The sequence below is a fragment of the Erinaceus europaeus genome, chromosome 12 (assembly GCF_950295315.1).
Source record: "Erinaceus europaeus chromosome 12, mEriEur2.1, whole genome shotgun sequence".
NCBI lineage: Eukaryota > Metazoa > Chordata > Mammalia > Eulipotyphla > Erinaceidae > Erinaceus > Erinaceus europaeus.
Window position 1 is genome coordinate 47,252,087 of NC_080173.1, and position 26,870 is coordinate 47,278,956.

Genomic DNA, 26,870 nt, shown 5'->3' on the forward strand with positions numbered 1-26,870 from the left:
CTGGGCTCGGTGACTGCAGAATGAATCCACCGCTCCTGGAGGGCATTTTTTTCCCCTTTTGTTGCCCTTGTTGTAGCCTCGTTGTGGTCATTATTATTGCCATTGTTGATGTTGTTCGTTGTTGGATAGGACAGAGAGAAATGGAGAGAGGAGGGGAAGACAGAGAGGGGGAGAGAAAGATAGACAACTGCAGACCTGCTTCACCGCCTGTGAAGCGACTCCCCTGCAGGTGGGGAGCCAGGGGCTCGAACCGGGATCCTTATGCCGGTTGTTGCGCTTTGCGCCACATGCGCTTAACCCACTGCGCCACCGCCTGACCCCCGATATATGTATATTTTAACAAAATGTTATGTTAATAAATGTAACAATGGAGACACTGTTCTTTAACTTATATTTTGTATATATGCCTGAAGAGTAAAAAACAGTGTTCTTATATACAACAGTTTATGTCACAGAATGACTGGATTTAACAGACATGCTTATTTTCTTATTTCCCAGATTTCTGTCTATGGTAGAGGGAGTTTGGTTTTAGGTGATTTTAGAATTAGTGCAGCGCAATAAACTTAACAACAAAGATAGATTGATATATATATATATATATATATGTATATATATATATACACACATGCATGTATGTGTATGTGTGTGTGTGTGTGTGTATATATATATATATATATATATATATATATTATGTTGGATAGACATAGAAATTGAGAGGGAGAGAGATACCTGTGGCACTATATTACCACCCGTGAGGCTTCCCCACTGCAGGTTGAAACCAGGGAGTTGAACCCGGGTCCTTGCACACTGTAATGTGTGTGCTCTACCAGGTGTGCCACTGCCCAACCCCCAACAACAAAGCTGTTTAGTCAACAACATTATTACACACGAGGCAGCAGGATCCCAGCTGCTGTGCTCAGGGATCAGGAGTGGGCTGGTTGGTTACCAGTCTTGGCTGTAGAAGTTGCACATTGATCAAGATATTGTAGCACCACCTCTGGCAGAGCCCAGGAACCTGGACGTTAGGCTGCTATTTAAGGAGGGCTATACACCCATCCGCAGTGTTGCCTTGGAATAATTGCAGTTGAGTGATTGTAGCATATTTATGTTTAGAACAGCAGAGCACCAAAGGAAGGCAATTTCCTAGGCAATTAAAAAAAATCTCAGCCTTGTGTAATTAAGAGAGAGAAAAAAAACTAAAGAGTGTGTCAACTGCACCTTGTTTAGTGTTTTTCATTTCCTTCTCTTTTTTATTTTATTTTTTCTGTTTTAGTGATTTGGAGAGTTGAAAAAACAGCAGGTTATTTTGATTATTTAAATTTTCATTTCAATAGATTTCTCATGTAGCCATCTTACTGAATACAGTGTTGATATTAAGAAAACCCCAAATTTTATTTAGTTCTGGCTTTCTTTCTTTTTTATATTTAGATAGAGACAGAGGGGTATAGAGAGTGAAATAGACCACAACATTGAAGCTTCCTTTAATGTGGTAGGAACTGGGCTTGAACTTAGGTTGCTGTGTGGCAAAGCAGCACACTATCCAAGTGAGCTATTTCGCTGGCCCTAGTTGTGGTTTGCTTAATACTGTAGAGACTAATTTTTAAAAAATCTTGGTTCTTTGTTTTGACTAAAAAAGGTTTGGAGCTAGAAGATAGCTCAGTGAATGGAACACATATACTTTACCAAGCATAAGGCCCTGGGTTTGAGCCCTGGCATCACATAGGAACAGCATGGTACCAGGAGAAGCTTCACAGATAGCAAAGTAGTGCATTGGTTTCTCTCTCTCCCTTTCATCTTGCTATCTTTTTCTCTTCTCTCTTATCTCCATCCCCCACTCTTCTTCTCTCTGTCCCTCTTCTTCTCCTCTTTCTAGATATACAGAAACAAGAATTTTTGAAAAATTGAGCTGGGAATCTGCTCAGCAAATATTGCATGTGTGCAAGTACCCAGTTCAATTCCCAGCACCAGTTTTTGTTTTTTTTAATTTTTTTTATTATCTGTGTTGGATAGAGACAGCCAGAAATCGAGAGGGAAGGGGGAATAGAGAGGAAGAGAGACAGAAAGACACCTGCAACATTGCTTCACCACTCGTGAAGTTTTCCCCTGCAGCTGGGGACCAGGGACTCGAACCTGGGTCCTTGTGCATTGTAACATGTGCACTTAACCAGGTGCACCACCACCCGGCCCCCCACCAGATAGTTTTTATCAAGCAGAGAATTAAGTTTTCAAATATAAGAGTACTCCCAGTATTTGGGGAGTCCGGTGGTAGCGCAGCAGGTTAAGCGCAGGTGGCGCAAAGCGCAAGGACCAGCATAAGGATCCTGGTTGGAGTCCCTGGCTCACCACCTGCAGGGGAGTCACTTCACAAGCAGTGAAGCAGGTCTGCAGGTGTCTATCTTTCTCTCCCCCTCAGTCTTCCCCTCCTCTCTCCATTTCTCTCTGTCCTATCTTAACAACAATGACATTAATAGCAACACCAATAACAACTACAACAATAAGATAACAAGGGCAACAAAAGGGGATAAATGAATATTTTAAAAAATAATAATAATAAAGAACCAGTATTTAATTTCCACGAGTTTTGCTCACAGACTGGTCTTCCCAGGAGTAGATTTCTCAGATGAGCATTAGATGACAATTGAAGCTGAGATATATATGGGCTGCCTTCGTTCCTTTCAGGAAATTTATTTAATGCATATCCTATTTACTACATAGCACATACATATTTAAAGTTTATCTTGCTCTACTGCCTTCTCAAGGTACAAATTTGATCACATTATTTGATAAAGTACATTGTGCCTCTATATGAAATTAGTTGCTGACTTACTGCAGGGGTTTAGAGATGGAAGTGCCTTTTAGAGATCTCTTGTGTGACTCTAGACCTAATCAGAAGTAATGATTATTATTTCAACCTGACAGCCGTTGGGTTTCTTTCTTTTTTTTTTTTTTATTGGGTTTCTTCAGTGGCCTGAATTCAGTAATTTAATACTAGCCAGTTGCAGTTTTAGTTGTTTTTTTAAAAGAGAGTATCCAAGGAGGAGACTAGTAGAACTCATGCCTTGCATGTGGGAGGCCCTGGGTTTGATCCCAAGGCACCACATATCCCGGCGTGGCGCTTTGTTCTTGTTCCTTCTCTCCCTTTCTCTCTCTGTCTCTCTCTGTCTCTCTCTCTGTCTCTCTCTGTCTCTCTCTCTCTGTCTCTCCCTTTCTCTCCCTTTCTCTCTCTGTCTCTCTCTCGCCCTCTCTCGATAAATCCTTCAAAAATTGACAGTCACTGGGGTCAGGCAAGAGCACAGAGGGTTAAGCATACATGGCATGAAGTGCAAAGACCTGCTAAGGATCCCTGTTTGAGTCCCCAGCTCCCCAGCTTCCCACTTGCAGGGTGCTTGCTTTGTAAGTGGTTAAGCAGGTCTGCAGATGTCTTGTCTTTCTCTCCCCCTCTGTCTTCCCCTCCTCTTTCCATTTCTTTCTGTCCTATCCAACAATAACAACATCAATAACAACAATAATAGTAACCACAGCAACAATAAAACAACAAGGGCAACAAAAGGGAAAAAAATGGCCTCCAGGAGCAGTGGATTCGTGGTACAGGCACCGAACCCAGCAATAACCCTGGAGGCAAAAAAAAAAAAAAATTTGACAGTCACAAAAAGAGCAGAAAGAGGAGAAAAGAAGGGAGATGAGACAAGGGGATGGTCATTGATAATCCCTGTCACTGTTAAATAACTTAACTGAGTCTGTAGATCATTTTCTCTGCTTCACTGAAAGTCGGCATTGCCTACAGGTCTTAAACCTGCAACTAGTGATACAAATGTCTGACTTACACTTACTTGTAGTCAGCTTCTGTCTTAACGTCTCATTTCCAGAACTCTTTAGAAATAGCAGTATAGTTTCCTCTGCTTTAAGAAATATTTGATGTGAAATTAACAATTTAGAAGTAATAAAGGCTGGAATAAAATGTGTAGAACATACATAGCCTTGTGCCCCCGACACCCTTGAGGAGGTAACTATAAATAGGAAGTTATCGCAGTGCTTATTTCCTTCAGAGTACACAAAGCACTTTCCTTTTCCCTTCATTCCTAGAAGCAGATAGCATATATGCCAAAGCAAGTCAGCAGAAGAAGGAAAAAGGACAGTACATTGAAAAAGTTTAAAAATACAAATATATACATATGTGTGTGTGTGTGTGTGTGTGTGTGTAATGAAAGTATATAACATAACGTGGGACCCTAGAGATAGCTCATATGGTGTAGCATGTACTTTCCTATTCATTAGGACCTGGGTTTGAGCTACCACATGGAGCACCATGCAAAGGGGAAGCTACACATGTGTTGTAGTGTTATGGTGTCTCTCATTTCTTTCTTTTTTTTTCCCAGAAATTAGTATTTTTTATATTTTATTTATTTATTAGTGAGAAAGATAGGAAGAGAGAGAAAGAACCAGACATCACTCTGGTATATGTGCTGCCAGGGATTGAACTCAGGACCTCATGCTTGAGAGTCCAATGCTTTATCCACTGTGCCATCTCCTGGACCACTCTTTTTTTTGAATCTTTATTTGTTGGATAGAGACAGTCAGAAATTAAGAGGGAAGTGGGTGATAGAGAGGGAGAGAGGCAGAGAGACACCTGCAGCACTGATTCACCACTTGTGAAGCTTTCCCTCTGCAAGTGAGGACCAGGGGCTCCAACCTGGGTCCTTGCGTGCTGTTAACATGTGCACCCAACTAGGTGCACCACCACCTGGCCCCTGGTGTCTCTCATTTCTATCTCAGTGTCCAGCAGGAGTGATGGAATTGTGCAGACATGAAGCCCCAGCAAAGCCCTGGCAGCAAAAAGAAAAAAAAAAGTATTTAACATATATGTTTATATTGTATAGTTGAAGTAAAGTCATTATTGGATTGGGATTTGATAACATAGGTATTTGGCAGTTTGAATTGGGCTGTTTTCAAAAATTTGCACTATTTTGAAGAAACCACATTAGACAAATAAAAGGCGTGTTGTGTTGAGGCTGCATTTATACAGGCTCATATGCATGTATGTATACATATGTATATAATTTTTTTCCCCTAGGGACTCAATAGATCTTGATAATCCACAGGAGAACATTAAGGCCACTCAGCTCCTGGAGGGCCTGGTGCAGGAGCTGCAGAAGAAGGCGGAACACCAGGTGGGGGAAGATGGGTTCTTGCTGAAGATCAAGCTGGGGCACTATGCCACCCAGCTCCAGGTGGGTGTGAGCTCCGGAACACATTTCATTCTCTTTACTGGAAGGACGTTTTCCTTCATTATGTATTTCCAGTAAAGATTTTCTTCCTTTTCTTCATTATTGTCAAGCTAAATTCTGCATATGTAAAATTCTTTTTTTTTAAGACTTATCTATTTGTTTATTACTGAAGAAAGGGAGAGAGAAAGAACCAGAGCATCACTTTGACACATATGGTACCAAGGGTTGAACTTTGGACCTCATGCTTGAGAGTCCAATGCTTTATCCACTGTGTTACCTCTGTGGACAGAGTGCAGGACTTGCATCTGTAGGGCCATGTTTCTGCTCCCCAGTGTCACATATGCCAGAGTGGTGCTTGAGGATCCAGGTTTGAACTTCTGGCCATCACATGGTAGTACCATGCAAAGGGGAAACTTCACAAGCAGTGGAGCCGTGTTGGGTTATTTCTACCTTCTCTCCCTAGTCACTCTCTTCCTCTCTAGCTCTCATCCTCTAGAAAAAAAGAAAAAGAAAAATGCCATGGGTGTGTCCCAGGCTCAAGCCTGGCCCCTACTACATTGAAGGAGCCTTTGGCGCTGTGGTCTCTTCTTCCCTTTGCCTCTCTGTCTCTGTCTCTAACCTTATCTAAACAGAAAAAAAAAATGCCAGGAATGGTGGAATTACGAAGGCCAAAAGCTTCAGTGAAATGTTGGGGGGGGGGGGGGATAAAGAAAAGAAAAAGATCTAAGATCCTGCCTTTTGTTTTGAGGTGAGAGGAGGTCCCATAGCAGGAAGTGGAACAAAGTGATAGCTACTCTTGGATTCTTGCAGAACACATATGACCGCTGCCCCATGGAGCTGGTCCGCTGCATCCGCCACATTCTGTACAATGAACAGAGGCTGGTCCGAGAAGCCAACAATGTGAGTGTCTGGGTGAGGGCAGAGGGGAAGGGAAGTTCAATTCTTTCTTGGCCCCCTCTCTCTGGATCCAGCCCTATCAAGGGGACTCAGTGGATGCACTGGTCTTTCTGTAAATGGAGGCACAAAATTCAGAGCCGGCCTCTGATCTTAGCTGATTTATAATCTTGGTGAGACTATAACCAAATACACACACACACACCCCAAAAAACACAAAAGAAAGAAAAAGAAATGTGAACAAGTACAAAAAAAATGTAATGCCAACTAAAAAAAATTTTTTTTGAGTGAAGATCTGTTTACATTTTCAGGTGAGATTACTTAAAATTTTCTGTTTAACCCCTTCTTGGCCAGTTGCTAAAGGACTGGATCTGGCCAGGTCACTTTGGTGACTAGACTCGCAAACACTGTGTTGATGCCTCCCCGTGGCTCCATTTGGAGGTCTCTAGATTCTGCCTGGGTGAGGCTTGCCCTTCTCCCGCAGTCACAGCAAGGCCTTAAGTGTGGACACAGACGAATGTTCACACAGCCTGCTCCCCTCTGTGCCCCCAGCCTCTGGCTCACTTCACAGTGCTGTGCCACTGAGTGGATGTGAAGCGAAAGACTGCCGTCATTGGCAGGAAAACCCAGGGCTCTTCATCCATGTGCTGAGTTCTGCTTTCCCCAAAGAGCATGTAGATGGGCATAATGTTTGGGATACTTGGTGGAGTTCAGCTCTGCAGTAAAGTTTCTGTTGTGCTTCATGAAGCAGCCATTATCTGCTAAGTTATCCTTTCTCCCCTTCCCCGTCTACCCCGGCTCTCACAATTGCTGTCTGCATTCCTCTGACTCACTGGTTAGCATTTGGAGCCTCAGTCTGGTCCTAGGTGCTGGCTTTGGTTTCTCTTGGGGCCAAGGCCATCTCTCAGCCCCACTGCTCGGCTCATGGCTGCCTGTACTCTTCCCCTGCTCTGTCTCCAGGGCACTTCTCCAGCTGGCCGCCTTGCTGATGCCATGTCCCAGAAACACCTTCAGATCAACCAGACATTTGAGGAGCTGCGACTGGTCACGCAGGACACGGAGAATGAACTGAAGAAGCTGCAGCAGACTCAGGAGTACTTCATCATCCAGTATCAGGAGAGCCTGAGGATCCAGGGTAGGGTGCTGCAGCAGGTGTGGTCTTGAGCATGGGGATCAAGGAGTAAAAGACACTCAGGTTAGATGGGAAGAAGCTAGGTTCCCAGTGACCTTTTTCTATACTATCATGTGATCATTTGCATTGAAGACAGTGCAGGGAGGGTAAGATTTAACTAGGAGCCAAGAAGACACGCATTCTGTTCTTGAAGAATGTACAGTCTCGGGCCACTCACAGCTAAGGAGCTCCTGGCTTTCTGGGGAAGACACCCGAGTGGAAGGGAATTCACAGTCTATATAAATGGTATCAGGGGCCAGGGGGAGGCTTATCTGGTAGAGTGTACCTATTAACATACACAAAGGCCCAGAATCGAGCCCCCGGCTACCACATAAGAGTGCCTGGGGTGAGGGGGGAAGAGCTTCATGAGTGGTTGTGCTGCAGTGTCTCTCCTCACTCTGCATCTTTCTTTTCCTCTCTTTCTGTCTTTCACCCTCTATCAAAAAGAAAACATGGCCACCAGGAGCATTAAAGTCATGTATGCACTGAACCCCAGTGATAATACTGGTGGTAAAAGTGAATGAATGAAGCCAGACAATACTTTCTTTTTTTAATATTTATTTATTTATTCCCTTTTTTTGCCCTTGTTTTATTGTTGTTGTTATTGAGTTTGTCATTGTTGGATAGGACAGAGAGAAATGGAGAGAGGAGGGGAAGACAGAGAGGGGGAGAGAAAGTTAGATACCTGCAGACCTGCTTCACCGCTTGTGAAGCAACTACCCTGCAGGTGGGGAGCCGGGGTCTCAAACCAGGATCCTTACAGCCGTTCTTTACGCCAGTCTTTGTGCTTTGCGCTACATGCATTTAACATGCTGTGTTGCCCAACTCCCCCAAACAATACTTTCTTTTTTTTAAAAAATTTTTAATATTTATTTATTTATTTATTTCCCTTTTGTTGCCCTTGTTTTTTATTGTTGTTCTTTATTGTTGTTACTGTTGTTATTGATGTCGTCGTTAGATAGGACAGAGAGAATTGGAGGGAGGAGGGGACAGAGGGAGAGAGAAAGATAGACACCTACAGACTTGCTTCACCACTTGTGAAGTGACTCCCCTGCAGGTGGGGAGCCGGGGGCTCGAACCGGGATTCTTACGCCAGTCCTTACACTATGTGCACTTAACCCGCTGTGCTACAGCCCGACTCCTCCAGACACTACTTTCTTAGGATGTATTTCATAAATGTTCACTAAAATAGTAAGCTTTTTGGACAGTGTTCTAAGTGTGAGGGCCAAGGGGTTATTTTTGTGGTGATATACCTTTAATGTTATTCTGTGTGGATTCTCAGGAAGTCTTTAGAAACAAAGGCTTACCTTCCAATGTGCATCCTGTTTGGTACATGGGTACTGAACTTGAGAGTCAGTTTTGATGTTCTAGAGGCCACCAGTGCCACCTGTTGACCTTGTAGGAATCAGGCAGTGGATTTTGACAGTTTCCTTTCTGGGCTTTCATACCCAGTTCAAAATCAGAAGCCTCTACATCACCAACCTGCCATACACACAGACACATGTGCTCTTCTAATACCATGTTTCTGAGTTTGACCTATATTTATTAGCTCTATTTTCTCTGTACCCTGAGACTAGCACATTATCTGAATCATAATCATGGTGTCCTGTCCCTTCTGTAGCTCAGTTTACCCAGCTGTCTCAGCTGACCCCCCAGGAGCGCCTGAGCCGGGAGACGACCCTCCAGCAGAAGCAGGTGTCCCTGGAGGCCTGGCTGCAGCGCGAGGCCCAGACACTGCAGCAGTACCGCGTGGTGAGTGGAGGCTGTGGCTCCCTCCTGCCAGCAGGGAGGCTGCGTGTCCTGAGCTGAGTTGTCCTTGGACCTGACAGGGCAGGAACCAGAGGAGGGCAGGGCCCAGAGCAGCAGGAGGCCTGCTCAGCTCTTGTGTGTGGGGGGGTGGGGGGGTGGGGGAGCCATCAGGCAGGGTGGGGGCGTTTGAGCAGAGCAGGTGGAGAGGCCTCTCCCCCTCGCCTGCTTCTAGTGAGGCCTGCAGGTTTGCTCTCTGGAGCCCTGAAGGCCCCTTCCCCTGGCCCCCCAGGAGCTGGCTGAGAAGCACCAGAAGACCCTGCAGCTGTTGCGGAAGCAGCAGACCATCATTCTGGATGATGAGCTGATCCAGTGGAAGAGGCGGCAGCAGCTGGCAGGGAATGGGGGCCCCCCCGAGGGCAGCCTGGATGTGCTGCAGTCCTGGTAAGGGGGGTGAGGTGTGGGGCAGGCCTTGATGGGGACCAGGGGCCAGGCACAAACCAGGGCCCCTCCCCCAGCGTGTTTCCCAGTGCTCCTAGAGGGAGAGGCCACTGAGGCTCAGAGCCTCCTCACTGCAGCCTGGCCAGGAGGGGGCTTCTCTCCAGCCGGGCACCTCCCAGCCCGTGGCTGCTGACCTCGATGCTGGCCCGGGCTCCCCCGCAGGTGTGAGAAGTTGGCAGAGATCATCTGGCAGAACCGGCAGCAGATCCGCAGAGCCGAGCACCTCTGCCAGCAGCTGCCCATCCCCGGCCCCGTGGAGGAGATGCTGGCAGAGGTCAACGCCACCATCACAGACATCATCTCAGCCCTGGTGACCAGGTGACTGACTACTGCCACTGGACAGGCCCAGTTGGGGGGCAGGGGGCAGTCCCCACATGCTTGGTGTGGGAGGCAGCGGGTGCTGAAGGCACAGGGGCTCTCCCTCGCTTCTCTCTCTGCCTCACTCCCTCTCCCCTCTGCCCCAGCTGCTCCGGCTGCCTGCTGTGACCCTGCCCAGTGTGTCTTGTGGCCACTGTGGGGGCTGCCCTTGTCCCCTGCTCTCTGAGCTCCTCTTGCTGTCTCTAATGCCCTCATGCTCTGTCTCCCTGACTCTGTGGACAGAGCTGGGGAGGGAGGCAGCGGGGCCTGTGCCTGCAGCTCTTCCTCTGCCTGCTGAGCCCCTAGGGAGGCAGCCTCCACACACAGAGGGCCCAGGGCCCCATCTCCTGAGCCCGCATCACGTCGCCCGTGTGCCCCCTTGTGTCCCTGCAGCACCTTCATTATCGAGAAGCAGCCCCCCCAGGTCCTGAAGACGCAGACCAAGTTTGCGGCCACAGTGCGCCTGCTGGTGGGCGGGAAGCTCAATGTGCACATGAATCCCCCCCAGGTGAAGGCCACCATCATCAGCGAGCAGCAGGCCAAGTCGCTGCTCAAGAATGAGAACACCCGCAAGTAAGCGCCCTCTCCACCATCTGTGCCTATCTAAAGTCATTTCAGCAGGAAGAGTGTGATTGTCTAGCAAACATTTATATTCAGCCATTCCTGGTGGCTCTCTCTATATAGCATCATTTTCTTTTATGAACATACTATGATTGTTAAGTAGGGATAGGTTCGCAAAAATTTCTTGTATGTTTTGTACATTTTTTGCAGTTAATATTTCCTCTAAATGACATGTTTTTATGGCCCTCTTCTCACTCCCTCATACCTACATGCATGTTCTGCCCATGTATGGTGAGACCTATCTGGGTATAGAATTGAGTGTTTTCTGGTTTGCAGTGATTACAGTGGAGAGATCTTGAACAACTGCTGTGTGATGGAGTACCATCAAGCCACGGGCACCCTCAGCGCCCACTTCAGAAACATGGTGAGAATGAGAGAAGGGGAAAGACACATTTTTCCTCATTGTTTGAGAGTTTGATCGTCTCATTTTTTCTTTTTTCTTTTCTTCCATCCCTTTCTTCCTTTCTTTCTTTCTGTTTTTCTTTTTTTTTTCCTTTCTCCCTTTCTCCCCCTCTTTCTTTTCCTTCTGTCTTTCATTCCTCCCTTCAGTCCCTGAAACGCATTAAGAGATCTGACCGTCGTGGAGCAGAGTCAGTGACAGAAGAAAAGTTCACAATCCTGTTTGAATCACAGTTTAGTGTTGGTGGAAATGAGCTGGTTTTTCAAGTCAAGGTAAAGCCTTCATTCATGCGTGTGTGTGTGTGTGTGTGTGTGTGTGTGTATGTACATGTGTCTGCTTTACATTGTAAAATACTTTCTAAGGACCAACAAAATAGGTCACTTTGATAGAGTACTGCTTTTCCCTATGTGTCACCCAGTTTCAAGCTTGACCCACCACATTGAAGTGCTGACATCTCTCTCTCTCTCTCTCTCTCACACACACACACACACACACACACACACACACACACACACACACACACACACACTCTTCCTCTATAAAAGTCATCCAAGAGCTGTGAAGCCTTGGAAATAACAAAAAGTTGTTTTTTTTTTTCTTTTTATTATATGGTATCTTCTTTTTGACTACTGATGAACAGAAAGTGGGAAGGTCTCATCCTTAGAAAGGTATATGTTAGGGGGCTGGGTAGTAGCGCAGTGGGTTAAGCGCACGTGGAGCAAAGCACAAGGATCGGCGTAAGTACCCAGGTTCAAGTCCCCGGTTCCCCACCTGCAGGGAAGTCACTTCACAGGCGGTGAAGCAGGTCTACAGGTGTCTTTCTCTCCCCACTCTCTGTCTTCCCCATCTCTCTCAATTTCTCTCTGTCCTATCCAACAACAATAATAATATTAACAAGAACAATAGATAACAAGGGCAACAAAAGGGAAAAGGTGGCCTCCAGGAGCTGTGGATTCGTGGTACAGGCACTGAACCCCAGTAATAACCCTGAAGGCAAAAGAAAAAAAAGGTACCTGTTACAGTCTAAGACATGAGCAAACAAATAGCTGGGGATATAGGTAGAAATAAGTCAAGAGAACCATCACTCATGATGAATTTGAGTAACAGCTGTAGTGTGCTTGGGGCATTTACTACTTGCTGGTTTTTCCTAGAGATGTCTGTTTGTTTTTTTTGTTTGTTTGTTTGTTTTTTAAAAAACTCTATCCTCCAGTAATATCTGGGCCATATCTGTTTTAAAATTTCTAAAAATCTAAGATTGTATCAGTTATATTATTCCTAGAGCCATTTAGAATCTATACTCGAGAGTAATGTTTACTGAAACTTAATAGTATGAACATTTTGTGGTAGAAAAAAAATAACACAAGGAAAGGGAAAGTCTGTGCAGCTCTTGGCACTCAGGCCTTTTCCTGTGTCTTTTCTAGACCCTGTCCCTCCCAGTGGTGGTGATTGTTCATGGCAGCCAGGACAACAATGCAACAGCCACTGTTCTCTGGGATAATGCCTTTGCAGAGCCTGTGAGTGGGTTCCTTATTTCCTGTCTGTCTCATGGGTTGGTGAATCTCTGTTACATGTTATACCTGAAAGAAAACAAAAGTTCCAGAAAGTGAAAAGAGCATAGACTTGGAAATTGTTCCAAGGTTTGAGTTTATTCATTTTTTTATTTCTCTGGAGCTTAAGTTTCCAATGTTGGCACACAAGAATAGTAGTGCTTCATTGTAATGTTACCAATATTAAGTTAGGCTCATCACACAGTTAATAGTAATTGTTACCTTAAATCCTTGAATGAAAATTTGGGGGACTTCAGGAAGAAGAAAAAAATTGGGGGTACTTCCATATTCCATGTAGATATTCAATCTCTCAGGAGGTTACTTTAGCTTAGAAGAAGCTGGTGTGTGTGTGTGTGTGTGTGTGTGTGTGTGTATTAAACATGAGTCTTTTATTTATTAGATAGAAATTTAGAGAGGAGAGGGACATAGAAAGAAACAGAGAAAGAAACAGAGACACCTGCAGCCCTGCTTCACCACTTGTGAAGCTTTTCCCTTGCAGGTGGGGACCAGGGGCTTGAACCCAGGTCCTTGTGCACTGTAATGTGTGCATTAATGTGTGCACTCTAATGTGTGCACTAGATGCACCACCACCTGGCTCCTGCTGCTTCTTATATATGAGTAACATTTACTATCTTTTCCATATTTTAGCTTCTGTGATTCAAATAGCAGGTCTCATGATGAATGAAATGCTTTGTCTAAAGGGTCAAATGTAATTTTCTGGAACCAAAGAGATAGCATATGATCCAAGGTCCCAGGTTCAATCCCTGGCAGCACTATAAAGCAGATTTGAGCAATGTTTTGGTTTTAAAAAAAAATGCTATCTAAATACCACTAGTGTACTGCTTGGTGAGCATTTGGAAAACATTTCAGTTGAATATTTGCAGTCAAGATCAGTCTATAAGTATATGACAGAAAGGGTTATAGTTATTTGCGTTTTTAAAAGATTTTATTTATTAATGAGAAAGATAGGAGGAGAGAAAAGAACCAGACATCACTCTGGTACAGATGCTGTCCGGGATTGAACTCAGGACCTCCTGCTTGAGAGTCTAATACTTTATCCACTCCTCCACCTCCCAGACCACTATAGTTGTTATTTGAGACATAACAATGTGTCTATCTCTAATGTGACTCCAGTGTGAAGAATTTTTCTTAACATTCCCAACAGTCCTTTTTAGAAGAGCAGCATTTTTACTTCAAAAATAAAGTTTTGTAAAGAATTCTACCATGTTTGTGCTCCAAACCATAAGCTTGAGGCTCTTTAAAAAAATATCTGTCAGACAGTAGCACAGCGGGTTAAGTGCACATGGCGCAAAATGCAAGGACTGGCCTAAGGATCCCTGTTTGAGCCCCCGGCTCCCCACCTGCAGGGGAGTCACTTCACAAGCGGTGAAGCAGGTCTGCAGGTGTCTTTCTCTCCCCCTCTCTGTCTTCCTCTTCTCTCTCCATTTCTGTCTGTCCTATCCAACAACAACGACTTCAGTGACGACAACAACAATAGTAACTACAACAGTATACAACAAGGGCAACTAAAGGGAATAAATAAATAAATAAATATCTTTAAATATATATATCTGCTTTGCATCATGTTCTGATAAACCTTCTGGCTTATTCTAGGATTGCCACATCTCTTAGTTTCTTCCTGCTTCTCCACATCTTACTGTATTCCTTTGGCATCTTCTCTAAATAAAGAAGTATTTTTTACATTTTTTATTGCTTTAGTAAGGGAATGATTTACAACACAGTTGTCACATGAGTAAGGCTTTGCTGTTCTCAGTGTTGATGACTAGTATACATACTATGTTTGGGTTTTTTTTTGCCTTCAGGATTATTGCTGGAGCTCGGTGCCTGCATCATGAATCCACTGCTCCTGGAGGCTTTTTGTTTCCCTTTTGTTGCCCTTGTTGTTTTATCGTTGTTATGGTTATTATTATTGTTGTTATTACTGTCATTGTTGTTGGATAGGACAGAGAGAAATGGAGAGAGGAAGGGAAGACAGAGGGAGAGAGAAAGATAGACACCTGCAGACCTGCTTCACCACCTGTGCTACCGCCCGACCGCCATATGATGATTTTTTTAAGGACACATACTTATGAGGATATACAGACAGTCTGGAATATGCATCAAATGACGTAAGTACATTGCAGTGGGCTGGCAAAATAACTCACTTGGATAGTTGACTGCTGTGTCGTGTGTGACCCAGGTTTGAGCCTGGCCCCCACTGAATTAAAGAAAGTTTTGGTGCTGTGGTTTCATTCACTTTCTATTTTCCTTTCTGTATATCTAAAAAAATTAAAAAGTAAATCACAGCATTATTTATAATATATAAAAACTGGAGATTGGGGCATATTTATCCATTTATAGAGGTCTGATTAACTGTATGATTATTCCTTCATACTACAGAATCTTTAGCATCCACCAAGGGGGAAAAAAGATAAATTTATTTATATGCTAATGTAAGGTTTCCCAAACACAGTATAAAATGAAAAAAGAGAGATGCAAAACCTATAGATTTCATGCTATCATATAAATATATAGCTTGTTTATGTAGTGCCAGGCATGAAACCCAGGGATTGACACATGCTGACATCAGCTCTGCTACAGAGACATATCCCCAACCCAAAGAAGAAAAAATAGTGTGTGTGTGTGTGTGTGTGTGTGTGTGTGTGTGTATGAATGAATGTGTGTATCTGTGTATGCACACAAGCACTTTTAGAGGCACACTGAAGAAAGTAGATCCACATACATTTAAAGAGAGGAACTGAGTTGCTATGACTTCACTGTATACTCTTCTGTGTTTTTCAATTTCTCTATTATGTTAAGGAATTTCCTATTCAAAAAAATTCTGTCATTTAAGCTCACATATTGCAAAGCGCAAGGACTGGCACAAGGATCCCAATTTGAGCCCCCAGCTCCCTTCCTGCAGAAGGGTCACTTTGCAAGTGGTGAAGCAGGCCTGCAGGTGTCTTATCTTTCCTCTTCTCTGCTTTTTCCTCCTCAATTTTCTCTGTCTTATCCGACAATAGCAACAACAATGGAAAAAAAGACGGCCTCCAGGAGTAGTAGATTCATAGTGCGGCACCAAGCCTCATTGATAACCCTGGAGGCAAAAAAAAAAAAAAAAGTATATTATTGCCTATCTTTCAATAAAGTCATTCTGCTCACAGTTTCCACTCTTCCACACTAACTGCTTGACTTTGATCAGAGTTCATGGCAGAAGGCATTGAAGGCAAGGATTATACTTGTGTCCACTCATGTGAGTATACATACACACATTCTCTTTCTCTTTTGGTTCTAAATTGCCATTGAGCTGGTAGTACCAGAGCTGACCCTGGCCATGCTTTGTTTTGTTTTGCTTTTGTGAACTGTATAGTCCAGCTCATTTAAGAAACACCACAGATAGTATGAAGTTATCTAGATTGTGTGTAATGAAGGTAAACTGGAATCTTCTGGATTTCACACAACTGCATACCTCAAGAAAGTTGGAATTTATCCTTAGGCTCTAAGAAAAATGTTTGTAATTACTTTCAACCACCACTGTTTTCCTTTTGTGGCTTGAGGGATGTACAACTGTTTTCTCACAGATTCTGATTTCTCTCCCTCCCAGGGCAGGGTGCCATTCGCCGTGCCTGATAAAGTGCTGTGGCCACAGCTGTGTGAAGCCCTCAACATGAAGTTCAAGGCTGAGGTGCAGAGCAACCGGGGCCTGACCAAGGAGAACCTCGTGTTCCTGGCGCAGAAACTGTTCAACAGCAGCAGCAGCCACCTCGAGGACTACAACAGCATGTCCGTGTCCTGGTCCCAGTTCAACAGGGTGAGGACCCCAGCCGCTGGCTAACATTAGATCAGTTCCTCCCAAACATGCCTCTAGCAGCCTCTCTGCCCCAGCCATTATCTTCATGTTGCTAACAGGATATGCCTAAAGTAACTGGAAGCTTCTGAATCAACATCTGCATACTTTTCATGTAGGAAATTGCATCTTTGAGTATTTTAAGGCCACTGACTTGATTTTTTTAAATATTATTTATTTATTTATTATTGGATAGAGACGAGAGAAATTACTGGATAGATGAGGGGGGAGATAGAGAGGAAGAAAGTCAGAGAGACAACTGCAGCTCTACTTCACCACTCATGAAGCTTCCCCCTGCAGGTAGGGACCAAGTGCTTGAACCTGGGTCCTTGTGCACTGTAATGTGAGCATTTAACCAGGTGTGCCACCACCTGGCCCCCTGACTTTTTTTCTTAAGGATTTTATTTATTTATTCATAAGAAAGATAGGCAGAAAGAGAAAGAACCAGTTATCACTCTGTTACATGTGTTGCCGGGGATTGAACTCAGGACTTCATGCTGGAGAGTCCAATGCTTTATCCACTGTGCCACCTCCGGGACCACCTGACTTGATTTTTTAATTTATTTTTTGTTTCTTTTCTTATGGTCTCATGCCCAAGTTTTTCTTTTTAATCTTTTATTTATTTACTGTTGGGTAAAGACAAAGAAAAATTGATAAAAGAGTGGTATGTAAGGAGAGGGAAAGAGGCAGAAAGACACCTGTAGCCTTGCTTCACCGATCATGAAGCTTTCCTCCTGCAGGTGGGGGACCAGAGGCTTGATCCCAGGTCCTTGCACACAGTAATATGTGTGCTTAACCAGGCATACCTCCACCTGGCCCCCAACCCAAGTGTTGTTTTCTTTTGCTTTTCCTTTATTAGGGGGATTAGTGGTTTATAGGCAACAGTAAAAATACAGTAGTTTGTACATGTGTAACATTTCTCAGTTTTTTAAAAAGTTTCCCTTTATTGTATTTATTTTCCTTTTTGTTGCCCTTGTTCTTTTTTATTGTTGTTGTATTTATTGTTGTTGTTATTGATGTTATCATTAGATAGGACAGAGAGAAATGGAGAGAAGAGGGGCAGACAGGGAAGGGGAGAGAAAGACACTTGCAGACCTGCTTCATCGCTTGTGAAGTGACTCACCTGCAAGTGGGGAACCAGGGTTCGCACCGGGATCCTTACACCAGTCTTTGCACTTTGTGCCACGTGCGCTTAACCCGCTGCGCTGCCGCCTGACTCCTTATTTATTTATTTTGCCAGAACACTGCTCAGCTCTGGCTTATGGTGGTGCAGAGGGTTGAACCTGGGACTTTGGAATCTCAAGCATGAGAGTCTCTTTGCATAACCATTGGGCTATCTACTCTTACCCACATTTCTCAGTTTTCCATATAACAATTCAGCCCCCTTTAGGTCCTCCTGCCATCATGTTCCCGGACCTGAACCCTCCCCCCCACCCCACCCCAGAGTCTTTTACTTTGGTGCAATACACCAAACCCATTCCAAGTTCTGCTTTGTGTTTTCTTATTTTTCAATTTTTTTAATTAGTGATTTAATAAAGATTGACAAGATTGTGGGATAAGAGGGGTACAATTCCATGCAGTTCCCACCACCAGAGTACCATATCCCACCCACCCCCCATTGGAAAGTTCCCTATTCTTTATCCCTCTAGGTGTATGGACCAAAGATCTCTGTAGGAGCAGAAGGTAGGAGGTCTGGCTTCTGTAATTACTTCTGCACTGGACATGGGCATTGACAGGTCTATCCATACTCCCAGCCTGTTTCTGTCTTTTCCTAGTTGGGTAGGACTCTGGGGAGGTGGGGTTCCAGGGCACATTGCCACCTAAGTGTTTTAAATGCCCTGATTCAGAGAGCCTTTGGTCTCTGGGTCTAACTTTTAACTGGTTGTCCAGACCTGCTGGTAGAGGAGGTTTGATAGAAGTTAGACTGTCTGTCCCATTGTGGTAACGCTTCTGCCTGCCAATTAAATCAAAGACTCGCATTTTGCTGGTAACTCTTGGAAATAGCTGTGTGATTTAGCAATCTTAGTGGTCTCACAGAATTATCCAGCTCAAGTTTACCTGCACAGCTTAAGATTCAGGCTGTGAGCCTTTGCTTTTCTTGGGAGCTCTCAGGTGATTCTGTTGCTAGTCACAGACCACACGTCAAAAATAGCAGAGAACTAATCAGCCAGGTCCAGGTACAAGTATTTGTAGTGGGACTCACTGCTACTGATAATTGCTCTTAGCACTTTCCTCTTCTTTAGTCTTTTCCTCTCAGTGGTTGTAGGACTATTTGGTAAAGATCAGACATATTTTGTTGTTGTTAGTTTTCTTTTTCTTTTTTTTAGTTATTATTTATTCCCTTTTGTTGCCCTTGTTGTTTTATTGTTGTTGTAGTTATTATTGTTGTTGTCGTTGTTGGATAGGACAGAGAGAAATGGAGAGAGGAGGGGAAGACAGAGAGGGGGAGAAAAAGATAGACACCTGCAGACCTGCTTCACTGCCCGTGAAGCGACTTCCCTGCAGGTGGGGAGCCTGGGGGGCTCGAACTGGGATCCTGACACTGGTCCTTGCACTTTGCGCCACGTGCGCTTAACCCAATGTGCTACCGCCCGACTCCCTTTTTTTCTTTTTTTTTTTTTTTTGCCTCCAGGGTTATTGCTAGGGCTTACTGCCTGCCTGCACCTCGAATCCACTGCTCCTCGAGGCTATTTTTTTCCCCTTTGTTGCCATTGTTGTTTTATCATTGTTGTGGTTACTATTACTATTGTTATTGCTGTCACTGTTGGATAGGACAGAGAGAAATCAAAAGAGGAGTGGAAGACAGAGAAGGAGAGAGAAAGATAGACACCTGCAGACCTGCCTCACCACTTGTGAAGCAACCACCCTGCAGGTGGGGAGCCGGGGGCTCAAACCAGGACCCTTGGCTTCACACCTTGTGCGCTTAACCTGCTGTGCTATTGCTGTGCTAAACCCCATTTGTTTGTTTTCTTAACCAGACCACTGCTCAGCTCTGACTGATGGTGATTCAGGAGATTGAATCTGGGACCTTAGAGCCTCAGACATGAAAGTCTTTTGCATAGCCATTATGCTATAGCTCCCCACCCCCCCTTTTTTTTTATTCTGACAGTGTAGATGTTTGTTTCCCACCTAATTTTTCTAGTTTAAGTAAAAAATATACAGGTAATATTCCAGCTGTTACTCTGACTTCCTTGTGTCCATTGTTTTATCTCCAACCAGGAGAATTTACCAGGACGGAATTACACTTTCTGGCAATGGTTTGATGGTGTAATGGAAGTGTTAAAAAAACATCTCAAGCCTCACTGGAATGATGGGTAAGAACAATTATTTGTTAGATCAGAATGGTGTGTGGAGGTTTTTCTGACAATAAAAGATGACATTGAGTATCTGTTCCTTTGATTTTGTGATCCAGGGCTATTTTGGGTTTTGTGAACAAGCAACAGGCCCACGACCTTCTCATTAACAAACCTGATGGGACCTTCCTGCTGAGATTCAGCGACTCTGAAATAGGTGGCATCACCATTGCTTGGAAGTTTGATTCTCGTAAGTGCCCTAATCCTGGCTTTAGTTAACTGTTTTGTTGCAAAATTAGTTTGACGTTTTGTTGAGTGCTTATATTCAGGGAGGGGGTTCAGTGTTAATTATGGAAAGCACAAACATATAACCATGATACAGCTACTGATAGTATGGTAGTCCGTATCAGAATCTTACTATGAGAACCACAATGCCTAATTTTGAAAAATGCAATTATATAGTTCCTTTTTTTTTTTTTTTCCTCCTACCAGAGCACTGCTCAGCTCTGGCTTATGGTGGTGTGAGGGGTTGAACCTAGGACTTTGGAGCCTCTGGCATGAGAGTGTCTATGCATAAGCATTATGCTATCTACCCCTGCCCCAAATACGTAATTCTGACTGTGATACAGTTTGCTACCTAAAATTTCTGTTGCTGTCCTTTTGAAACGTTTGCCTTCTCTTTACTCAACCTTGAGCTATGTCAGTAAAGAATTAATTTGTTGATTTGGAATTAATAGAGTAGAAAAAATAATGTTATTTTATTATCCTAACAAAAGGATATTACCATTGATTGCTTTCCTTCAAGGATTTAGTTCTTTCTCTGACCCAAAAAATAAGAAAAAGAGTAGCTTGCTAGTTTGTTTTATTGTGACTTAAAGATTTTCACTGCTTGTAACAGTTCTTGTGTTTCTATTGGCTGTGCATAGGTTTCCTACCTCATATGCTTTTGTTCAGGGGATCAAGAATTTGGGTCAATAAGAACTATTTCTTCCAGAAAGAAATGTAATAATTTTTTACTTTGTGTTAATTAAGATCACTGGATCTCAGGGGAAGTGGAGTGTGTATTATCTGCTTATTTATCCAGGACTTAAAAATATATATACAGTGATCCAGGAGGTGGCACAGTGATAAAGCTTTGGTCTCTTAAGCATGAGGTCCCAAGTTAGATCCCCAGCAGCACATGTGCCAGAACAATGTCTGGTTCTTTCTCTCTCCTCCTATCTTTCTCATTAATAAATAAAATCTTTTAAAAAATAAATATAGCGCAGCGGGTTAAGCGCACGTGGCACAAAGCACAATGACCGGCATAAGGATCCCGGTTCAAGCCCCCAGTTCAAGCCCCCGGCTCCCCGCCTGCAGGGGAGTCACTTCACAAGCAGTGAAGCAGGTCTGCAGATGTCTATCTTTCCCTCCCTCTCTCTGTCTTCCCCTCTTCTCTCCATTTCTCTCTGTCCTATCCAACAATGATGACAACAATAATAACTGCAGTGATAAAAACAACAAGGGCATCAAAAGGGAATAAATAAATATTTAAATATATATATATACATATATTTGATCTGTAACCTGTGATTATTTTTAAATGGATATTTGTAGGGGCTAATTTAATTGAGAGTTTAGTGTATATCATGTTTGGGTCTTAAGAATTCATATTTAGAATGTGATTATTCTGTTTATTGATACAGAGGAAAGAATGTTTTGGAATCTGATGCCTTTTACAACCAGAGACTTTTCCATTCGGTCTCTGGCCGACCGCTTGGGGGATCTTAATTACCTTATCTACGTGTTTCCTGATCGGCCAAAAGATGAAGTGTACTCCAAATATTACACACCAGTTCCATGCGAGCCTGCCACTGGTAACAATGTTCGCATACTGATTTGTTTTGTTGTGATTTTGGTTTTAGTTTTGTCTGTCTTGCATGACATTTTTGTCTTTCAAAAAGAGATGGTTTCATTGTCTTCTAAGCATAAAGGTAATATATATAATTTTCTAGAAAAGGATATACCTCACAACAGCCCTTCATCTAGATATTTACCACTGTAAACAATTTAGTGACTATTCTTTCAATAAATATAGGTATGAATTCATTTATTTAGTCAGTAATTACTAAATACTCCCTGTGTAGAGATTACAATCTAGGGGGGGCCAGACAGTGGTGCACCTGGTTAAGCACACATAGTATGAAGTGCAAGGACCTGAGCAAGGATCTGGGTTTGAGCCCCTGCTCCCCACCTGCAGGGAGACCCTTCACAAGCAGTGAAACCAGTCTGCAAGTATCTATCTTTCTCTCTGTGTGTGTTTTCCTTGCCCCTCTCAATTTCTCTCTGTCCTATCCAGTAAAATGGGGGGGGGGGGGATGGCCTCCAGGTGCAGTGGATTCATAGCACAAGCACTGGAGTCCCAGCAGTAACCCTAGAGGCAAAAAGAGAAAGCGAGAGAGTTTACAGTCCAGTAGCAGAAGCAAGACAATAAGCAAGTAAACAAGTATATTGGGTTGTCAGAAAATTCATTATGCATTTTTTGCATAAAAAATACATTATGATTTTTCCAACAACCTTACATAGTAGTGGAGGTATGAACCCAAGGGAATGTGTACAGTGGGAAAGGTTTCCCTGAGGGCCCATTAGAATAAACCTGAATGAGGGGAGGAAAGTAGCCACACAGAGACCTAGAGAGAAAGCCTTCTAGGCTCAGAGAACAAGTACAGAAAACCTGAAGTGGGGAGGAGATTCATGTGTTTGAAACATGTCAGGCTGACTTGGGAGGCTCTAAATGAATGAGCAGAGAAGAAAGTGGTGGGAACACAGTAGGGTAGGTGAACTGAACTAAAATCTAAAGTCCAAGGAAAAAGGTTTGGGTCATGCTGTATATTGTCTTTACTGACCTGATTTTTTTTTTCACTTAAAAATGTGTCATAGGCAGCATAAAAGTCAGTAAGTAGAAGCATACACTATCATTTTAATGATTATATACAATTTCTTTTTTATATGTTTTTATTTATTATTGGATAGGAACAGAGATAAATTGAAAGGGGAGGGGAAGAAAGAGAGGAAGAGAGACAAAGAGACACCTGCAGCCCTGCTTCACCACTCATGGAACTTTTGCCCTACAGGTAGGGACCAGAGGCTTGAACCTAGGGATTGTATACAATTTCTACTGTGTAGTGATTCCATGTTGGTTTTGTTTTTTTAATATTTTATTTTTAATGTTTTATTTAGTTATTAATGAGAGGGATAGGAAGAGAGAGCAAGAGAAAGAACCAGACATCACTCTGGCACATATGCTACTGAGGATTGAACTTGGGACTTCATGTTGGAGAGTCCAGTGCTTTATCTACTGCATCACTTCCCGGACCACTGTTTTTTAATATTTTAGCTTCTACAAGTGACTTTTTTTATTTTAATTTTTTAATCTTTAATTTTTGGATAGAGACAGCCAGAAACTGAGGGTAAGAGGAGATAGAGAGGGACAGAGAGAGACACCTGCAGCCCTGCTTTACCACTCATGAAGCTTTCCCCCTTCAGGTGGGGACTGGGGGCTTGAACCTGGGTCCTTGTGCATTGTAACATGCACTACCCAGCCCCTAGTAACTTTTTTTTTTAATACTAAACTCTCTCAAGCTTGAGTTGTAGTTTTTGTTTTTTAAGATTTTTTTTTTTTTAATGTACTTACTAATGAGAGAGGCAGAGATAACCAGTGCATCACTCTGGCATCTTGAGAGCCCAATTGTTTGTCTATCCATTTTACCACCTCCTGAGTTGCTCCATGTTAGTTTTTAAAGATACTTACCATATAGTCACAGGTTTTGTTTTTATTAGTATTGAAATAACCTGGCCCATGCACCTTGTTCAACTATTTCCTTAGGAGAAATTCCAAAAGTCGATTTGTGTCTAAGGGTGTCTAAGGGTATATGATATTTAAGTTCTTATTTAGTGTAGTCCAGGAGGTGGCGCAGTGGATAGGGCATTGGACTCTCAAGCATGAGGTCCTGAGTTCAGTCCCCATCAGCACGCATACCAGTGTGATATCTGGTTCTTTCTGTCTCTCCTCTTACCTTTCTCATTAATAAATAAATAAAATATTTTTTAAAAAGCCAACATGGAATCACTATACAATAGAAATTTGTTACTGCCCACATTTTACATATGAGGAACTGAGGAAAGAAAAATGAAACAGTTTGAGAGCCAGGCGGTGGTACACCTGGTTAAGACTCACAAGCAGTGAAGCAGGTCTTTCTCTCTCCCTCGCTACCTCCCACTTCTCTCTTGATTTCTCTCTCTGTCCTATCCAATAAAAACTTAAAAAGGAAAAAATGGCCACCAGGAACGATGGACTCGTAATGCCAGCACCAAACCCCAGTGATAACCCTGGAAGGAAAAAAAAATGAAAGAAAGGAAGGAAGGAAAGAAAAAGACAGTTTGCCAGAGTTCATACAGAAAGTGGCCACGCCAAGATTTGAACTCAAAACAGTCTAACCCCAGAGCCTGTTACCAGCCACTTGCATTTTTTCTGTGTTCATGTTTCATACTCATCTCCTCCCCCTCCTTGGGGTGCTTAGTCTCTTGATGTAATGTGATGTGGTGTGTGTATTAAACACTTATTACTATATCTAGTAATTTTTTCTCAATGTGTCATTGTTCTCTTAATATTTGCTATATTTTGCTGAAGTGAAAACTTGTGATTTCTGTATAATCCATCCTGTCAACCTTTTTTTCTTTATAGAGTCTGTCTTTTGTGTCATGCCTTCCCACCCTAAGATGATGGTTGTATTCTGAGGTGAAGAAATAACCCAAAATATTTTTAGAGTTATGTGATATTTTGACCATGTCTTTTTTTTTTTTTTTTTTTTTTTTTAATGCTTTTGAGCAGAGCTCTGCTCAGCTGTAGCTTATGGTGGTTCCAGAGACTGAACTTGGAGCCTCTGGGGTCTCAAGTATGAAAGTCCATTGCCTAAACCACCATGTTATCTCCCCAACCAGATATATGTGCTTTTTTTTTAATTACCCATGTCACTGCTTTTTTTGGTTAGTGCAGCTGATCTGGATTTTCAGATTCATTTTTCAGCATTTCTTTGGTTTTTTTTTTTTTTAAATATATTCTGCTAATCTATAAAAATCCTCTACAGACTGTAAAGCAAAATTGCTGAGCTAGTACATGACACTTAGAGCCCTAGAAGAAGCAAGTTAGTTTGTTAACCTTGTGGCCTTTCACATTCTTGTGCTGTTTCACTAACAACCTCTTCATTATCTGACAAATTAATAGTTAAGATGATACTTTTCCCCATACTCACAGGTCCAGGAAAGACTTCTTACATTGACTTCAGACTGTTACATTCCCACACATACCCATTTAGCTGGATTTTATAGGCAGACTTACAAGGTAATGATGGCTGGCCAGATCACTTTCTGACTAATTCCTTAACCCACCTCACCCTGCTGAGGATTCTCATAACACCAGCATTCTTTTAAACCTGCCATGGAGCACAGATAATAAATACTCGGGGGAGAGTGACCTTCAGATTTCTCCAAATGCAGAAACCTCAGTGCACTGATACTTGGAAGAGTGGCATTCCTCTTCATAACAGAGTAGATCTTTTTTTTTTTTTTTAATTTATTTCTTTATTGGGGAATTAATGTTTTACATTCAACAGTAAGTACAATAGTTTGTGCATGCATAACATTCCCCAGTTTCCCATTTAACAATACAACCCCCACTATGTCATTTATCATCCTTCATGGACCTGTATTCTCCCCACCCACCCACCCCAGAGTCTTTTACTTTGGTGCAATACGCCAATTCCATTTCAGGTTCTACTTGTGTTTTCTTTTCTGATCTTGTTTTTCAACTTCGGCCTGAGAGTAAGATCATCCCATATTCATCCTTCTGTTTCTGACTTATTTCACTCAACATGATTTTTTCAAGGTCCATCCAAGATCGGCTGAAAACGGTGAAGTCACCATTTTTTACAGCTGAGTAGTATTCCATTGTATATATATACCACAGCTTGCTCAGCTACTCATCTGTTGTTGGACACCTGGGTTGTTTCCAGGTTTTGGCTATTACAAATTGTGCTGCCAAAAACATATGTGTACACAGATCTTTTTGGATGGATGTGTTGGGTTCCTTAGGATATATCCCCAGGAGAGGAATTGCAGGATCATAGGGTAGGTCCACTTCTAGCCTTCTGAGAGTTCTCCAGACTGTTCTCCACAGAGGTTGGACCAATTTGCATTCCCACCAGCAGTGTAGGAGGGTTCCTTTGACCCCACAACCTCTCCAGCATTTGCTGCTGTTACCTTTTCTGATGTATGACATTCTCACAGGAGTGAAGTGATATCTCATTGTTATCTTTATTTGCATTTCTCTGACAATCAGAGACTTGGAGCATTTTTTCATGTGTTTCTCAGGCTTTTGGATCTCTTCTGTGGTGAATATTCTGTCCATGTCCTCCCCCCATTTTTGGATGGGGTTATTTGTTGTCTTGTTGAGTCTGGCAAGCTCTTTATATATGTTGATTATTAAACTCTTGTCTGATGTATGGCATGTAAAGATCTTCTCCCATTCTGTGAGGGGTCTCTTGATTTGGGTAGTGGTTTCTTTTGCTGTGAAGAAGCTTTTTAATTTGATGTAGTCCCATAGGTTTATACTTGCCTTAGTCTTCTTTGTAATTGGATTTGTTTCATTGAAACAGAGTAGATCTTAAGAGTCAAAGTAGTCAAAACTCATCAAATCAAGTGAACTTCTCTCTAGCATTATATATGCTAGATATAAATATATATATATATTGCCTCCAGGGTTATTGCTGAGGCTTGGTGCCTGCACTATGAATCCACCGCTCATGGAGGCTTTTTTTCCCCCCATTTTGTTGCTATAGCTGTTGTTGTTGTTGGATAGGACAGAGAGAAATGGAGAGAGGAGGGGAATACAAAGAGGGGGAGAGAAAGTTAGACACCTGTAGACCTGCTTCACCGCCTGTGAAGCGACTCCCCTGCAGGTAGGGAGCTGGGGGCTCCTTACACCGGTCCTTGAGCTTTGCGCCATGTGCGCTTAACCTGCTGCGCTACCGCCCAACTCCCTCTAGCATATTTTTCTATGCAATACCTGACAAGAGTTTATATCTTCCATGTGAAATCCTTCAGTGGTAAGGAAATCTGTTTGTTCTTTTCCAAAATAACCTGTTTCTTTTTGGAATAGTTCTAATTGTGACATTTTCTTCCTTCTATGACTAAAAGTTTGTCTTTTCTATGATTTCCTCCTGCTCCTAATT

General features: G+C 42.9%; 1 protein-coding gene across 3 annotated transcripts in view; it reads left to right on the forward strand.

Moving 5' to 3' along the window:
* Window positions 1-26,870, forward strand: part of LOC103124280 (signal transducer and activator of transcription 5B) — a 101,784-nt gene that overhangs the window by 71,035 nt on the left and 3,879 nt on the right. For 2 of the 3 annotated variants that reach the window (XM_007534994.3, XM_060203487.1), the window contains exons 3-16: window positions 5,072-5,228; window positions 6,036-6,125; window positions 7,080-7,254; window positions 8,912-9,042; window positions 9,329-9,480; window positions 9,700-9,855; window positions 10,288-10,467; window positions 10,792-10,879; window positions 11,065-11,187; window positions 12,337-12,429; window positions 16,067-16,273; window positions 19,529-19,623; window positions 19,722-19,852; window positions 21,288-21,458. In XM_007534994.3, the coding sequence (XP_007535056.1) occupies window positions 5,072-5,228; window positions 6,036-6,125; window positions 7,080-7,254; window positions 8,912-9,042; window positions 9,329-9,480; window positions 9,700-9,855; window positions 10,288-10,467; window positions 10,792-10,879; window positions 11,065-11,187; window positions 12,337-12,429; window positions 16,067-16,273; window positions 19,529-19,623; window positions 19,722-19,852; window positions 21,288-21,458 (1,949 nt within the window). The remainder of the gene's footprint in view (window positions 1-5,071; window positions 5,229-6,035; window positions 6,126-7,079; window positions 7,255-8,911; window positions 9,043-9,328; window positions 9,481-9,699; window positions 9,856-10,287; window positions 10,468-10,791; window positions 10,880-11,064; window positions 11,188-12,336; window positions 12,430-16,066; window positions 16,274-19,528; window positions 19,624-19,721; window positions 19,853-21,287; window positions 21,459-26,870) is intronic. The other variant, XM_060203488.1, reaches the window with a different exon arrangement.